The 18,223-nt window shown below is 35.4% G+C and overlaps 1 protein-coding gene across 2 annotated transcripts in view; it reads right to left on the reverse strand.

Annotated features, from left to right (window-relative positions):
• Positions 1-1,439: 1,439 nt before the first annotated feature.
• The window catches only part of LOC101745111 (protein jim lovell), a 31,465-nt gene continuing 14,681 nt past the window's right edge, over positions 1,440-18,223 (reverse strand). Inside the window, exons 8-9 of one of the 2 annotated variants that reach the window (XM_012696060.4) lie at positions 10,267-10,439; positions 1,440-9,221 (exon numbers count right to left, since the gene is read on the reverse strand). In XM_012696060.4, the coding sequence (XP_012551514.3) occupies positions 8,877-9,221; positions 10,267-10,439 (518 nt within the window). In that variant the 3' untranslated portion in view covers positions 1,440-8,876. Of the gene's footprint in view, positions 9,222-10,266; positions 10,440-10,923; positions 17,563-18,223 lie in introns of those variants that run through there. The other variant, XM_012696058.4, reaches the window with a different exon arrangement.

Consider the following 18,223-nt stretch of genomic DNA (forward strand, 5'->3'; position numbering starts at 1 on the left):
GGCCTCTAATAAACCTATAAATATTCACCAACAAATATTCATCGCTTCGTGGTCTGTTGATCACTAAAATAAAAAAATAAATGGAGCAAAATGAAATTAAATTGATTTATCTGAAGTTATCAATTGGGATGAATTTTAATTATAAGAAAGGGTTTTTTTGAATGATAAGTAGAATAAAACGAGACGATACGAAATGAAATAATGAAATATTGTCCCGTTACAATATTGCAAATTTACGGAGATTAGAAACTGGAAAGGCCTCTGGGCCACCAGTGATGATTCAATCATAAAAAAAAAGATGCCAGACTGTTAACAAGCCTTTTTATATGTTTTAACATGTAGAGACAATGCATTACAAAACTGAAAAAAAAATCACGCTTCGCTTTCCACATTCTGTGGTTTCTCATTCTGGTTTACTGGTGGTAGGATCTCTCGTAAGTCCGCGCGGGTAGGTACCACCACCCTGCCTATTTCTGCAGTAATGCGTTTCGATTTGAAGGGTAGGGCAGCCTTTGTAACTATACTGAGATCTTAGAACTTATATCTCAAGATGGGTGGCGCATTTACGTCGTCTATGGGCTCGAGTAACCACTCAACACCAGGTGGGCTGTGAGTTCGTCCACCCATCTAAGCAATAAATAAATAATAATAAAAATCTCGCTAAGAAGTTTAATGTGTTTGTTCTTCTGCTCATTCAAATGTACCTACAGGCAGACAATTGTTGCAAATTGATATGACAATAAAAACCAGCAGCGTAACGACAAGTTTTTTCATTTGTGCGAGAAAGCAGAAAGCAGGTAGAAATGGCCGGTATGGCTTGTTTTATTAACACTATCCCCCCTTCGGTGGCTTTGGCTAGCGGCAGTGGCGGAAGGGGGCGTGTTAACATGGCTTGGCGGTTTGGCTGGCGGCAGGGCATGACAGCTGACGTCACGTCCGTTACACAATTTAATCTATACTGACATATTATCTTGTAGTACATAGTTGAAATACGGTGTTATTTCACAATTTATTGAAAATGCAAATTAACAACACGCACATTATTACTGGCAGTTCGCGTAGGATCGTTTGCAAGACTTGTGTTTTTTGTCACGCTAGAAATGAGGCAAATATATTTTGTAGTTGCTTTACTCTAAAATGCAAATCCATTCACTTCACCAACCTTCACTGGATTATGTATTTACAATCAGACTTAAAATATTACGGGAGTAGCTTTTATCCTCGCCAATCAGAGATAGTCCAGTAGAATTTTTTTAATTCACTTTCATTCCCAGACTCATTTAATTATTTATGAAAGGTCATTAATCGACGCTCTTAGTTACTTATTTTTTACTTATAACTTTCCTTTCATTGTTTTATACAAGTTTCTCCCGCTCAGACAGTTAATTTTTATAGTTATATTATATGTATAGTATAATACAATATAAAATAAAACACGGTTTTTGCCAAGTGGACGATATATTAAATACTTAGCACACAGAGAGCAAAGGTCTTAAAGATAATAACCTTAATATTTTTGGTTGGTATTCTTTCGAAAACAAAAAGCATAGAACAACTTGTTTTGTGCTTAAAATTAGACTCGAATATTAATGATAATTAAATTTTTATTTTACGTGATACAGTTATAACCATAATAATATTTAAAATAAAAAAACACTGGAATAATAATATAAAGAAATTAAACTTAGACCAGAAAAAACTAGCTTAATAACCGTGACAATTTTATGAAATAATTGAAACGATTTTATGAATTTGTCCCAAATTCAATGACAGAATATTATTAAACAAGCGTTCAGTTAATAACATTATTTTGTAATTCGAAAACATTAGCACGGTGGCTTAGAACATAATGTTAAACTCTTATAAGGTACAACATACATAAAAATTTCCTTTAGTTGAATTACTTCAATTGTATTTGAGACCAATATGTTATTAAAATAAAACTTAAAAAAAAACATAATAAGCAAGACTTACAGATAAAGAACAAGAGAATATCAGAGTTTATCATATAAAAAATATGTGAAACGCACTATATTATTAAAGTATGCTCCCAAAATTAAAGTTTCAGACGTAAATTGAAACAATTTACATTATTACGTCACACCGCTCTACTTTTTTACTAGGATGAATCTAGCGAAACCACACCTAACGCTGCGAGTGTCACAGGACAGCGCATACATAAATTGTGCACTAGAACTGCCTCACTACTTTTTGAAGCAGCTGGGAACAAATATTATTATTTCTGATAATCGAACGGTCCGTAATTTTTTTAAACAAAATATTTGGCAAACACTATTTTAAAATAAATAATTTTAGCTTATAATATTGAAACAAAGCGGAAGAAATACATATCGCAAATTATTAAGAACAAGTAATATAAGACAGAGTTTCATATTGAATAATACGTAATATTAGGTATTATATTACTTAAAAGGGAAATTACCAGAAGACTGATAATTACACCTGTGTGTTATATATTCATACAAAATGAACATATTATTATTTAATAAGTATTAAAACAATTGTTCTATTTCATTAAAATCTAAATTATCTACTAGAGGTTAAGATATAACTAGCAACGTTTTAAAAAACTGATATATTTTCTATCTTAAAATTTACATTAAACATCTTGTACCTACTAAATATTTTTACAAACGGTTCATTGAAGCGATACAAAGATGCGACATATCACAATTTCGAGTGCAGATCAATTTTGTATATTATTTTCTACGTGCAATTTTTATAAATAGATTTTAATAGTTTAGATGTGTTATCGCGCCCACACGCTCACTGTAATATTTGCTGAATATATATTACACCGAATATAGTACTACATATACTGAATATAGTATTATACCGCACCCATGAAACACAAATGTAGGACGCATTACTTTTGATTATTATTCATCGCATTCCTCGATTAACGTTTGCTTCACGACTAAAACAGGCAAGACAGTGGTACTTGTGGGCTCACAATACGTACTGGCACAATATGAGCATAGTCTAACACACGAGGATAATGCGTGTCGCGAAGCACCATCCTCATAGATAAAAATACATAGCAAGCATGGGTAGGCCTCCCGCAAAATTAACAAACTGCTGAAAGTCGGGGGTGCAGGCCTATAGGTAATTAAAACGTGCCTTAAGAGAGGCCTATGTCTCAACACCGGACATTTCTGGGTTGATGACGATACTGTATACTATAAATCTGCTGTATACGGTTTCGTATAATAAATGACATTGTGTTGTCAAGTGGTTGTGGAGCTTCCTAGAGTGAAATATTCGTTTGTGAAAAAAAAAAATACACTCCAGTTTCTTTCTAGTGTTCAGTTACCCCAACGCATTGAGCAGTTGTACGCGGCACATATAAAAAGGTATTTTTTCATAATTTATGTGCTTTAGATTACAATAAACTCTAAAATCGAAACAAAAGAAACCGTTGATAAATTTGTCACTTCCAAACCTTTCGAGATTGTGAGGGGCCAGATTGGTGAAATTAAAAGAAAATCAAATTGCAAATTCACTTACAGACGAGACGAGACAGTGAGATATTTGCATTACGCACCTACGCTTTCTTAAGCGTATATTTAAGCTATTCATTGTTTCATCAGTCTTCAACTGCTTCGATGCGAACTAAATATTTTAAAGTGTGTTTTGTAGTCTAATTGAAAGACGAAAGAAAATGAAACGAATGAATTTCCAAAAGCGAACCGACCGGGCTATCCTCGTTCAAGAGCATAAAGGGCGTCACACACGGCCAAGATACTATAATATTTTATCCTTAAATGGACGATTTTTGTTTCACGTTTTAAAAAAATATATTTGTGTAATAGACATGTATTACTGTCTAGGAAAAATGAGTAAAAAAATCTAGACATGAATTTACTATACTTTTTTTCAAAATTCTTTCAGAAATAAGAACTAGTTGTCAAAATTAACAAAAAATTAAAAGAAGGTCAATTTTATCTGTGATGTTTAGTATGTTGTTTAAAAACAACATTGTTCATTTAAGGGTTACATACAATATCGCTCGCTATACATTTTGTATGAACTATAACCATATATCGATAAAATATTATAGTATCTTCGCCATGTGTGACACCCTTTATACGTGCAATTTAATAACAAAATAGGCATATGTTATACGTGTGTATATATTGTGACGAGGGGTCTGTCGAAGGGTTGTGAATTTGAGGGCGGCGTTGCTAGGGGAGACGTGCAACTCAATTATAAGCCAGACGGCAATTTGGAGGACGCTTTATGTAAATATTATACGCACGGGGTTTTAAACAAAGTGATTTTCTCATCTTATTTCCAACCATTGGTATGGGAGCGTGTATTCAGAGTACACAAAGCTCTACAACAAGCTGTACCATTTTCTACATTTAATTTTATAATTTCAAACTATTTCCGTTAAGAATTGTCTGCTCAATCTTAGAAACAGAAACTTCCAATGTAGTAATGATATTAAAACGACTTTTCACAAATCCGATAGGACTTCTCTGGAAGGTTTTTAACATACCATACTGGTCACGCTCGTAGCTTCTGTTATTAAAGCGTAAAACCACAATGTTCACTCGGAACATCATGCTCTTCCCAGGATATTGTTAACTCATTATCTTTTTGAAAACGAATGGAAACTGTTTTTTTTTTTCAACTCATACCTACTTATTCATCGATAAATTCAAAAGGTATTACTACTTACGTAAGCACTGTCTCAATTAATATGATAACACCTTGTTGTAGGATCATGTTTTCTCCGTTGCCAAAAAATTAATAACATACCTTTTGTATTGGATTCATCTTTCTTGAAAGCTTTTTTTTGGTCATTTACACAATTAAACCGGATGCATTTATTTCCAAGACAAGTGCTTGTGCAACTCACCCAAAATGCTACAGACACCAACAAACCGAGGGGCCTGGCATATCATTGCATTAAGTGCTTTAAAATCACTACGCTATACACTTACTCAGCAAATAACTTTCCTTAAATCCTTATGCTGTCTAAATATTGTGACACGGAAATCAATTACTGTTAAAATTCTAAATTTAATATTTTATACAGAGCATATATACTAATATATATAGGTAGGTAGGTATCTACCAGTGGCTTTTACGGATGTTCCCTTATAACTACTGAACCATGCATCCGATTGACTTGAAACTTGATATCCATGTAGAAAACACATGTACTTAATGGATAGGCTAATATTTATATGAGTGTTGGACTCCCTACACGTTGCGGGGGCGTTGATGATGAGAATCTTTGTGGGGTGAGAAATAAAAATGTTAATTTTAAATGTCCAGCGAAGCGGACGGGTACAGCTAGTTTTCTTATAAATAGGATAGTTGATGCATTTCTGACGTCTAGCGTCTCAGCTATCAGTATGTATGACCAAAGCGGCCTCTAGATGGCGCTTGTACTGCGGCATGAATACGAACGTTTTCAGCATTTTCTAAGCTGAAATAGCCACTCAAGGCTATCAGCATAGGAAGAAAAAAAAAAGAAGCATTTTATTAAAATTTGAAAATACAAGAAAGGAGGGGAGAATATGAGTGACAGCTCACAAATGTTTTGTGCGTATGTGTTTTCAACTCATGCCCAATGAATGGTTGTTCTTTGTTATAAAATAGTGAAGCCTGGTTAAGGTCCGCCGTGAACCTCATTGATTTTATGAGAAACAACAATTTCTTGAAGCTTTTCACGCGTATGACGGTGGCACTGCGACAGAAACCTTCCTTAACGACAACAACACAAATCGATGAATCACTTAGGACGCATGGACGACAATCACACAAACTTTCATTTTTATTTATAGAAAAAGATAAATTTAAATACATACTTCCTATAATAAATTGATTTTTTTTCTTACATTAAAAATTTTACGAAATATATCGTTATATATTTTCGTTTCAATAAACAGCTTCAAAGTCGACTAATATTTTCATGTACCTACCCTACACTTTTGTCATTACCGAGGTTTAGTGTTGCACATATATGGCAACATTGTTTTCATGGTATTATTCTACCCAAAAGTATGTTTTACAAACACTTTCAGATATAGTCGAGTTAGATTTCACTCGAACTTTTCGGGTAAGAATTTTTAAATCAGTCTTATGACGTCATAGCCATTGCGATACGGGCGTGAGACAGTGACAGCTAGACTTACCTTCTAGATCACTATTCTTCAACACATATTTGTATCATTAACTACTGCCTCATTTCAAAACTGATTTCAATGTGGTTCTGCATAAATATTCGAATAAATACCTCCTTTTACGTGTGAATGTAATCGAACTGGCAAACACATATATTATCATGATGTGTGAACTTCCACCAAGATGAAATTCGCTAAGCCTATTTTTCTTATAGATATTGGTATATTGTACTTTGGAAGTGCCAAGTAATATAAATATCAAGTAATTCACAATTTTTTTATACAGATATAGCCAAATTGCAACCCGCCACAAAAATGGCAGGTCGCAATTTCTACAGACTGATATTTCTAAAACAGATAGAACAAATACGCGCGTATTATAATTTTTTTTGTATATGATTACGAAATAGGAGACTTCGGTGCTTTGCCGTTTCCTTCAATTCCATAGACAAATCACAGTTACAATTTAAAACGAGGTCAATAAGATCGTGAAGTTCACATTACAATCGATGAGGTACTAATATGAATACCTGTAAATATTTTTATGAAAATACAATATACATGTTTTAAAAAAAATAAAAGATAATTAACCCTTATTGCTTTAGTTTACGTTACCTTAAATACAAAACAGGCTAATTGAATCGAAACATCAATTTAATTGAAGCTCGTAGAACTAGACGAATATATTACAAAATTTATTTATTTATTTATTATTTTATATTTATAAAGTTTTTTTTTAAATTGCAGCTCGTGTTTTAGAGGTTCGCTTTACAACTTTACAAACTAGAGTCAACTTTTTGTAAATATATGTAAGTATATCCGATAAAAATTATGTGCTATCTATTTATTTATGCGTGTTTTATCGCCGCACGTTACGTACTACGCTCGCGTGCACATTAACATTTCGTTAGAGTTCACACTACAATATCACAAGACGTATCACTGTAACAAGGTGAAAAATATTGCAACATCCGTAATCAAATCACATTGTTAAACGTATGATATAATCGTCTTCTCGCATTAAAACTGTATAATCTCCAAACTTATTAATTTTACAGGAGAGCGTTTTAAAGGTTTAACATGTAATATTTATAATATTAATCATCTTTGCAACGTTTATTTATTATTTTTTACCAGTTACATTATCTGTCTTTTCAAGTAAGATAAAATTATGTATTAATTTTGTTAATAGAAGTCAAAACATAGGTAAACTAAAAAAATATATCTAAAACTAAACTACGCTCTTTTGACAGTATTTATGAGAAAAATACTGGTGATATCAAATGGTTATGCATATTAACTCAATTTCGAATATTTGTGGAAATTGTACACTTTTAATGCGAAAAGACATATATAAGGTAGTAGGCATTAATTATACATATAGATACATCGAATTCTCCTCGTAATAAAAAACTTGACTACGCGCTAATCGTTATTATAGTGTAAATACAATTAAATATTTCATAACATTTGTGTGTAAAATCTTCATAAAAAACAGGATCACGGGTACTGAATATAAGCCCAAAAATTTACTTAGAAAATATACTTAGAAATAATGTTACATTCAATAAACATATTTACAAACTTAACAATTAACATTCTAAAGATCCAGCTAAAGGTCAGATCACGACGGAACTCAATTCTTTTTTTAAATGTATATAGCAAAAGCTCCTTATTCGCGTTTTCACTATTCGCGGATTAAAAAATGCAATCCAATTTCTATATTCGCGGCTATATATTTCTTCATTCGCGGTACACACACATTGATTCAACCGAATACTTGAAAACGCATCGTCAAATGGACCAATAAAAAAGTAAAATAGACCTTATTACGACTATGCCTAAAGTATGTTCTTAAATGATGTCGCCGCTGTATTGGTTCGCCTTTGATACAAGCCGCCTTCGGCGTTCATTTTTGTATATATACATGTACTTGTTTGTTATTTTGTTGCCTACGAACGACCCCTATACCTATGTAAATACCATTCCATATTCATGGTTTCTGTATTCGCGGCATATTTAAGGAACACATATCCAGCGAATAAAGAGCTTTTACTGTATATATATATATATTTATTTCTTTAGTATATCGTCAGTGTCAAACCAAAATCTGCTATGTGCAAAAACTCTATTTTGAATTAACGAGTATAAACATTTACGTATATAATTTTATATGAAGGTGAATTTTTAAGAACTATATCAAATGAAAGCTATAGATAAATATTAAAGCTATAGATACATAACAATTTTTTTTATACGGTAGATAGGGCTCTGAACTATATAAAAAGGTCAAAAAGTAAAAATCTCAAAAAGGATTGTGTGGTTCTATGAAACCACGGTAAAAGTGAAACTTTTTTTTCACATTACAGTCATTTAACTCTGACAAACGACATTTACATTAAACACTGACAAAAACAAACAAAATAGCGTATATAGTTTATAAACTACACGTTCAGCTGCTGCGAACTATAGGCGCCGCCATATTGGCCTTGGCTGCTCTGACGAGCGCCTTTTAGTTTATCCCTACTCCGCGGCCGACCGTCACGCGACATGCAACACACAGACGAAAAAGTTTGAGACGATGTAATAATTACTTTAAAAGTGCACATATCAGATTTTGGTTTGACAACGACGATGTGTCGTCTTAATTGAGTTCGCACGTGAGCGTTTAGCCGTTGGCGTGCGCTTAAAACGTATTAGTATGGCAGAGGGGAGCGTTCATCTGGCGCCGGCACCCGGCTCCGCGTCGGGGTTGTCGTGGTACTCGTGGAAGCAGGGCACTATGCAGAGGTTGGTGCGGCACTCCGGGCAGTGGTACTGCGTCTTCCGGCGCAGGATCCGGCCGCACTCGTCCACCGTGTTCCAGCAGAAGTTGCAGCTGAGCGGCGGCCCGGAGCGGACGGCGGGCGTGTGGCGGGCGCGCTGCGTCGTCACGCACTCGCCCCCGGACTCCGACGAGGCCGCCGCCGCCGACGGGCCGCCCGACGACTGACGGTCGATCACGGTCACGGCGCGAATCAACAACGAACCGACTTCGCGTTCCTGCGGCTTCGATCTTCGGTTCTGTTTAATAAAAATAAATCGTTATTGTATCGGCGTCTCCAGATCGCAACAGCCACCATGGGACAGTGGTTTCGTAAGTGGCGCATTGACATAAACCTCACGAAAAGCACAGCAGTGCTCTTCAAAATGGGTCGCCCTCCGAATACCACTTAGAGCAGCCCAGTCTCTAATAGGCGCGTTAACACCTCCGCCATTCGCCCCATCACTCTCTTTAGCCAGCCCATACATACCTCGTCTGACCTGTGAACCTCGAAGGTCAAATATCTAGGCGGTCACCCTTGACAGAGGGATGACATTCCGACCCCATATTAAAACTGTACGCAATCGTGCCACTTTCATACTAGAACGCTTCTATCCAATGATTTACAAGCGAAGTAAATTTTATTGTCCCTTCGTAATAAGGTGACACTCTATAAAACTTGCATTCGCCCCTATGACCTATGTAATTGTAGTGTTTGCTCGCGCGGCCCGCACTAACTTGAAACCCCTTCGAATCATTCAATTCCGTTTTTGCAGGATAGCCGTCGGAGCCCCGTGGTTCGTAGGAACATCGACCTCCACGATGACCTGTACCTAGAGTCCATCAGTAAGTATATGCAGTCGACAACGACAACAATCTAATCGTGGCGGCCGGAAGTTACCTACCCGATCCTGTGGACCGAATGATAAACAGTTGACGTCGCCCTAAACACGTCATTACGGACCTCCCGATTCATTAACGGTTCTTTTAGGTACCTCAAGCACCGGTCATTGTCCTCGCCGAGCCCATCGCTTATGATAAAGAGCTCGACGAGTAGATTAACCATAACATAAACACAGACCACTCAGTTTCTCGCGTTTCCGATCCGGTGGTAGATTATGCGAAACACTGCTCTTACTAGGGCCAGTGTTAGCAACATTGCCGGTTTGAGCCCCAAGAGCTCACCCCTACGCTAGGGTAACGCTGATATAGCCTCTGAAGGCTATCAGCATAGGTAGACAAATAAAGAGTAATTGAATGAACCAAAATAAAGGTTTAGTTCAAATTCTAGTATTTATATTTTACCTTGGTAGCGTATTGCGGGTAAGATTCGTGCTTCTGCAACACGGGCAGCGGCGGTGTCGAGACGGCCGGCTCGGAACACTGTTTGCGCATGTCGCGGTCGTCGGCTACTCTGTTCTGGCGCTTAAAGTGTTTCGATCGTCGGAGCTTCAGTCCTGGGTCCACTTTTATCGATTCTGGAATTTGTATGGTTTGAATATAAAACTAAATTACATATCACAATTTATGTACAGAGGCTCCAGATAACGGAAGAAGCAATAAACGATGGAGCATCGAACTTTAGACCTTGAGAATACGTTATAAGTATTAGTTTTTTTTTGCCCTTGTAGGCAGACGAGCATACGGTCCATCCGATGGTGAGTGGTCACCGTCGCCCATGGACTTCAGCAATGCCAGGGGCAGAGCCAAGCCACTGCCTACAAAGATAATAAAATGCTGTTAGAATTTCAGATTGATGGAACGTAAATTATTGAACATTTAGTAAAATGAATCGTACGGTAAGTAAATAAAGTTACTTTAGTTCATTTTACCGTATTTTTAGTTAGACTTTGCAACGTTTACTCATATGTATTTTGAATTAGCATTAATAGCAACTCATAAATTGAAAATTTAAAAATTCTGTTAACGAAAAAACGTAAAGGTGAACCAATAAAAATCTGCTTTACAAAATAATCAAGTTTTATTTAAATCTATTTTGGTATTAGAACAATGATTCGTGCTACGCACAGAGTACATAATACGGACACCGTAGACACAGTAACACACGGGGGATGCGATGCGAACGATGACAATGCTTTACGCAATCACAAACAAACATTGCATATTATGGTAACATGTTCAATTAAACGCATGCAAAGAAAGTGCGAAATCAACACCCTATATATAAACATGGTTAGTTAATGGCACTTTTATACAGAAAATGAAAAAATATATATATATTTATTCAGCGTTGTATTCGTGGTATACGATTCGATATGATTAGGCCACACGTGACCGAGGGCCGACCTCCTGTGTGATTGTATATACAGTGACATATTTACATTAATATGATCTTGTTACCGTAGCAGCTACGCTTCTAAATCACTAAATATAAGTATTAATTTAAGTAAAAAAATCAGTCGAAACACGTTTTTAAACAAAAAGAGATCGTACCCAAACTCATAAACCGTTGTCGAATAGAAAAATATAATACTCCCTAATTTTATATTAAGACAAAAATAATACTTTCAAAATTATGTCCGAGATAGTGCCCGCGATACACAAATTTAGTGTAACCGGCGCGAGCTGGATGACTTAATAACGAACTTACTAGAGATACGAATACAATGTCTTCTATTTCCACATCTAGACTAAATTTTAATTACCAAAAATGCAAATGTCTCACTGCCGTTGCTGAATTGATGTAGACGAGAAAACCAATACAAATATTAATACATCAATGAACATTATTAATATAAAGCCCTTTTTTTTTGTGTCAACAATTCGTGGTCAAACTTTATTGGTACATTTTTCGTGCGTCACGCGTGCGATTTTCATTAAATATCCCGCGTCAAAGTCCTCAAACCGAGACAGGTGGTTTTGTGAGACCGTTTGTCTTTTAGGTGATATATGTAATTTTGGTAATTAAAATTTAGTGGCGTATACATTCATCTACAAAACTACTTAGTTACGGAACCCTTACTTTGGGAAAAAAACTCGATACTTGATATTTATAATAAACGGACAAGTGATAAAACATGACTATTGTGTAATCTGTAAACATAAATTATTGCGATTAAATGAGACATCTGTCTGTACGTTTTATATTTAGACTAAGAGTGGCTCGCGTTCGGACTATCATACTAAACTCTTAACCCAGAGATCGGCAACGATCTTAAAAAATAACTAAATTCGGGAATTTTCGAGAAATTTGGAGCTGTTATATTTTGGTAAATTATGGTCAACATTAAAAAAAAAACACAGAGGTCTAATGATGTATTTCGAATTCAATTTCTATTATTGAGCATTCTTATTATTATTTTAACGAGTATAATGACTTACCAAATGAGTTTACAATGAGTTGCCAAACAAGATTTGAGTCAATTATTGAGCAAAATAAGTGTCAAAGATTTTCTGAGAGTCAGTTTGGAACAGCAAAATTTGTTAATACGATAGGGCATTCAGCGCCTCTTGACTGATTAAGTGTGGTAATTTTAGATATTGGCTCATTACAAATATCTGTGTGTTCTTCACTTGTGGCTTAGAAAAAACTTTATCAAATGATTTGTACATTTTTTATTATTGTCAATCATTTATCCTTGCATAATTTCATATTTTTATGGGGGACTTTAATTAATTTAGAACCTAGCATTCGATTTCGCCCGCTGAATCCGTCACGTGTTTTAAACTACCCGCGTTTTTTTTTTCACGATTTGCCAATCCCTCTCCTGCCACTGATCCGTAACATCTTTACAAACCTGAGCGCACACCAATTTGATCCCACGGCGTTCACAATTTCATCATTATTATCGATCATCACAGTAGTTAAGAACGACAAAACAGATGGTATATGGTTCGACTATAACGCTCACTTAAATAACTAAGTGACGAGTGAAACCAAATATATTGCTATTAGGTTTATGGTGCAAAACTGATAAGTGTCAGAGGACGGAAGATTCGATTTCGTCATAATTCGAAACACCGTGGGACTAAAACGGACGCATCTTAAGAGACTAATACAGTAAATGCATGATTAAATTTTCATACAAAAAAAAAAGTTGTTCAACGCTACAAACTATATTTTTATACACATACGAGATCTATGTTTAGTGATATATTGAACTTATTAAATACAGTGGCGACGCTGTACCACCCGAACTAACTAAAACTACTAAATACTTAATGTTATTACATAGTTATTATTATTCTTTAAAAATATATATCTATCAAATAAACGTGATGCTTCCTTACTATGAACAAGCGTAAAGTAGGATTAAGGTAACGTGAAAGAAATAATATTATTACTGATTATTATTATTATTAATATTGACGAACGCTTGTCGATGATTGTAGTTGAATAAGAAATTCGTTTAATCAAATTTTTCGTGAACAAACTATGTGTGCGATCAATTACACTTAAAGTAAATAAACAGTGTATTGTTATCGTTATGCATTTCATACACAATAAATGCACATTAAATCAGTCAATACTGCTTGTAAAGATTTAGTCGTTTATGTACAAGAAAACCTCATATAATTTATCGACGGGTGATTACTGCTGCTCAATGGCTTTTGGATTTGACAATATTTTGGTATCTTTATGTTTATTTTCAAAAAGATGCAATACGGCTTTCACATAGGCGTTTTAAAATTATATCAGAAATTACGTATGCTGTAAATATTTTAAGACGAAGAGCGCGCTATCGCAGCATATGACGTCACAATTTACGTCATAAGCTCTTGTACAGAAGCTCTCAGGAATATCATAGGGCTTCATTATATTTTTTCAATATCCATTTCCCCATTTGGTTCTTCAATAAACCATCTTCATCTTTAATGAGCAAACGCTAAATTTTCTCTCATATCCATTGTTCCACATAACATTTTCTATTGTTTTATTACAGAACTCGTAGTAATTCCAACAGGACCAAAACATCTTGTCAAATAATGAGTCGTGATTGAGACGCCTTTATAGGTGAACGTCGCCTTTATTACGTGACTTTGTACATACGATGTTTTGAATACGATTTGGCATAATTAAAAATTTTTAGTATTTCACCAGACGATTAATAAATAAATATTATAAATGTTTCGACATTCCTTTACAGATAGCAGCCGTATCTACTCCGTATCTATCCTGTTGGATCTGAGACCCCCCAAATTTCATCCTCCCCCTCCTCATTCCTCATTCACTTCCGAATGACCGCCTGGGTCGTGATTCAGATACCAGTTACCTAAACAGGATCATAACACGCCCATTTAGATATATTCGCTGTTCCAATTATACGGACTCTTGAACAACTTTCAAATGGGTAGTCCTTTATGACGATTGGACCCATTTTAATGTGGCTGTTGTCCATCACTTTTATCATTTTCTTTCACTCAGTCTACGTCGTTGAGAAAACAATCCAATTCATTATCATTGTGTCATCTGCTAAAAACAAGTCTGTATTGTACGTGAAAACATTAGAAAAACAAAACCGAACAATAACAATTTCCATTTCTCAAACGATAAGCCGTATAATAAATACGATTTGTATGTATAACGGCGGAGAGAAGATCTTCCACCGAGCGGGTAATATTGCTCGGTAGACCGACGGTCCGAATGTTGTTCGGAACTTGTACATATGCAGATTTATCTTGAAAATGTCGTAAGCGAGATTCAGGCATCTGTCAATTATCTTGTGTTCTGTTATGACTATCATCACAGATTGAATCAATTCTTTGCCTCTGTTGTGTTTCTTCTCTCTAATCATTTTGAAATGTGTCTATTTCAAGTCATGTTGGAGATAATTTAATTAAATATATTGCAGTATATACTATAAACATTTTCAATAATTAGAAAGCTCGCAATGAATATTACAGTAGGTTTTAAATACAAAACCCACTGTTAACGGTTGTCTTAAAAGCAGTGATCACACGACGACAAATTAAAACAAAATCTTAATATAAAATTAAACATAAATTTTGTTCGAAAAATACTTAAATTAACGTTTAAATCGTTCAATTTATGTTTTATAATATAATACTTTAAATTTTTGGTGACGACGGTACAGATTGCAACAGTAACTGTTTTTTTTTTAATCATACTACCTAATCGCATTCCACAAAGAGGTAGCTAAAGTAACCAGCATAAGCATTTGGATTCGTTTTTATTTACGTGTTCACTGCGCGGTAATAAGTGGTCGTGCGAGCAAGTGGATTATAATCAGCCATAAACGATCGTGAATTGCTGTAATATGTATATAAAAAACAACAAATTTTAATTTTTTTAACACGAACCGGGCTCATTTTTTACTGCATGTAGTTTCAGTACGCGAAACGAATTAGAAATTATTTCACAATCTAATATCATAAGATTCGTCAAAAGAATCGTATTTGCATTCACTGACCGATTGACTCAGAAAATAGTTTGTGACATAGATTTAGTCACAAAACTGGCGCATAGAGGTAGGGACCCAGCTGCATACGAATTCGCATTCATCATTTATTTAAGTACCGTTCTTCATTTTTCGCTTCGGATTTTCTATGCTATATATTGCGCCATTTTTGGGTTAAAACAATATCCGGAAAAAAGAGAAGAATTTATATGAAACTGAATGTGAAAAACTTAGAGAAACTTAAAGAAATAATACACAGGACGGTAACAATTGGAGTGATTGATGAAAAACTTCAATACTCTTATAATTCATTTTGCCGAATAACTTATATTAAAATTATAAATGGATTTATTACAACCTCAAAATTCAGACTGTTGTGATACAGTGGCGCCATCCGGACGCTTTATGATAGATATATGAATTAACAGATGCTTACTGTTCCATACCTCTACCTTCCATACTCTATAGTAAATATATACTACAATAGCACAAACCTACACAACCATAACATTTTTGACATTGACAAGGAGAATAAAACGTCAAATTTGATGCTCCCTTGACGACGTTGCACTAACAAAACAATCGAACATTAATTTTAAAGTTTTTTTTTTTAAATAGCTCCCCCTTTTGGACGCTAATGAAAGCATAAGTATAAGCCGCCATCGATCTTTAGAGTCAAAAATATTAATGAAAATAAATACAAATCTAAACTTTGTTATGGCTCGTATTTCATGAAAGTGATTTCTTTTTATACAATCAAAATAGGAATTAAGTAAAACATAGAAAAAAGTAAAATATTGGACAGTATTTTGTAAAAAAAAATGTATATGATAAATAATGCAATCCAAAATTGTGATGTTTTAAATTATTATGCATTTTTTTTTAAATTAAGAACTTAAAATTAGAATTTTAATAGCTCACGATTTTATTTTTCATCAGTATACCTGTGCATTTAAATTATTTGTCATTACATATTATTATGTTAGTTCACCGAATGGCTGACCCTTATATAATTAATGAAAAAAACCAAAAAAAAATTATCAAAGGTAATTGTCATTTATTAGTTTGGATATTATTATTTTGCTTCGTGTTTTTAATTGAAATCGGAACTTCTATTGAGATCTATAAGCGCAACTTAAATAACAATATAATACAATAATTATATTTGTCGTAGCAAAAAAGAGAAAAACCATTATTGCCATTGTTGATATCGATTTTACATCTAAAGAAACACATTTATGATACGTATTATTACTAATTATTCATTTCAAGTTATAATCACATTAATAATAATTATTACTTTAATGCAGCATACACATTCTTATAATATGAAAAATATTTTTAATCTTATCGACGTAGATTCGAAATTTTGTGATGCATTCGATAAACACAGAGCTACAGTCCTACTCGTAATTGAATTCTCGTGTAACATTACCTTGTTATTTCCTTATGCGCTAGTTTAGGACTTGTCATATTTACATGGGCATGTGCATATAGAAATCGTATATCGGCGGCGGCAGTCCGTGCGGGGGCGGGGCGTACTCCCCCACCGCCCACTCGTGTCACAACGAGTACGCCTCGGTGCCGGGCTGACCGCAGGCCGCGTTCTATTGCATCGAATTAAAGTTGACGCCGAGAATGTTGAGGGGCGAGTTGTGCGGGACGGCCTGCAGCGGGAAGTCGAGCGGCCGAGAGTCGATGAAGCCGACCGAGACGGGATGCGGGGGGCACAGCAGCGCCATCTGACGCTCCGGCTGCGGCGGCTCCTCCTTGTGCTCGGGCGGAGGGGTCGTGTGCTCGCGTTTGATGCGGCTCTTGATACTCGGTCGGTTGTTCGGGTAGCCCTTCTTTTTATATTCGAGCCAGAGCGTCCGGTTGTTGACGCCGAACATGCGGGCGGCCTTACAGAAGCCGATCCCTCCGAAGCGCACGGCTTCGAGTGCGCGCTGGAAGTTCTCCTCGGACTGCGGGTTGGTGGTACGTCGTCGCTTGGGCGGTGCTGGGGGTGCGGGCTCGGGCGGCAGGGCAGGTTCGGGCGCGCAGCTGGGGCCGGGCGACGGGCCCACGCCCAGCCCCTGCGCGTACTCGTTCATCTCGCCCTCCATGTGGTGCTCCATCACGTTGTTCATGTACATGCCCGCCTCCGGCTGCAGGCCCGCGCTCCCGATGCAAGCGTTCGTATACCTCGGGTACGTATGCTCCATCATACTCCATTGTGCTCCTGGGAAGAGAGATAAATGGTTTTTGTGTTACTAAACTTTCTATAGTGCAAGCGGTACTTATCATTACGACTCAGTCATTGATCTCCCTTCCCTGGAAAACAAAACTCACCGAAATACGCAACGACGTTCTCTGACAATACTTATAAAAACGAGCCCCATAAAAATTTAATTTAATATTTATATTCACAACCGGGATACAATTTAATATTGATTGTTTTTATTTTTGAAAATTTTAAAATCATGATACAAGACGATGAAAATTAAGTCAGAAAACAGGGAGATTTTTAGGATACAATGACATGAACCGACACAAATGTATGGCTCTTACTATTAAAAGCAAAAAAACAAAAACATAACTGCACGAAAATAAATTGAAATAAAAAAAAACATTCGTTTCTCTATGAAGTGGTACTAAGTTTTTTTAATAAATTTACAATAATGTTTTCATACTCTAAAATATGTATTATCATTAAAGCAATATGTCGCTAATGTTTCGAATAAACATTGTTTTTTTTATAATTACAGAGCAACACTAAACATATCAATCGAGATTTGAAATTTCAATCAAAATAATTGTATTTATTTTCTTGCCATACTCAGTAAATAAAAGAAAAATGTATGAAGTTAAAAATATCATAGCTATGAATGTATATATACGAT

The sequence above is a fragment of the Bombyx mori genome, chromosome 1 (genome assembly GCF_030269925.1).
Source record: "Bombyx mori chromosome 1, ASM3026992v2".
NCBI classification, from domain to species: Eukaryota; Metazoa; Arthropoda; class Insecta; order Lepidoptera; family Bombycidae; genus Bombyx; species Bombyx mori.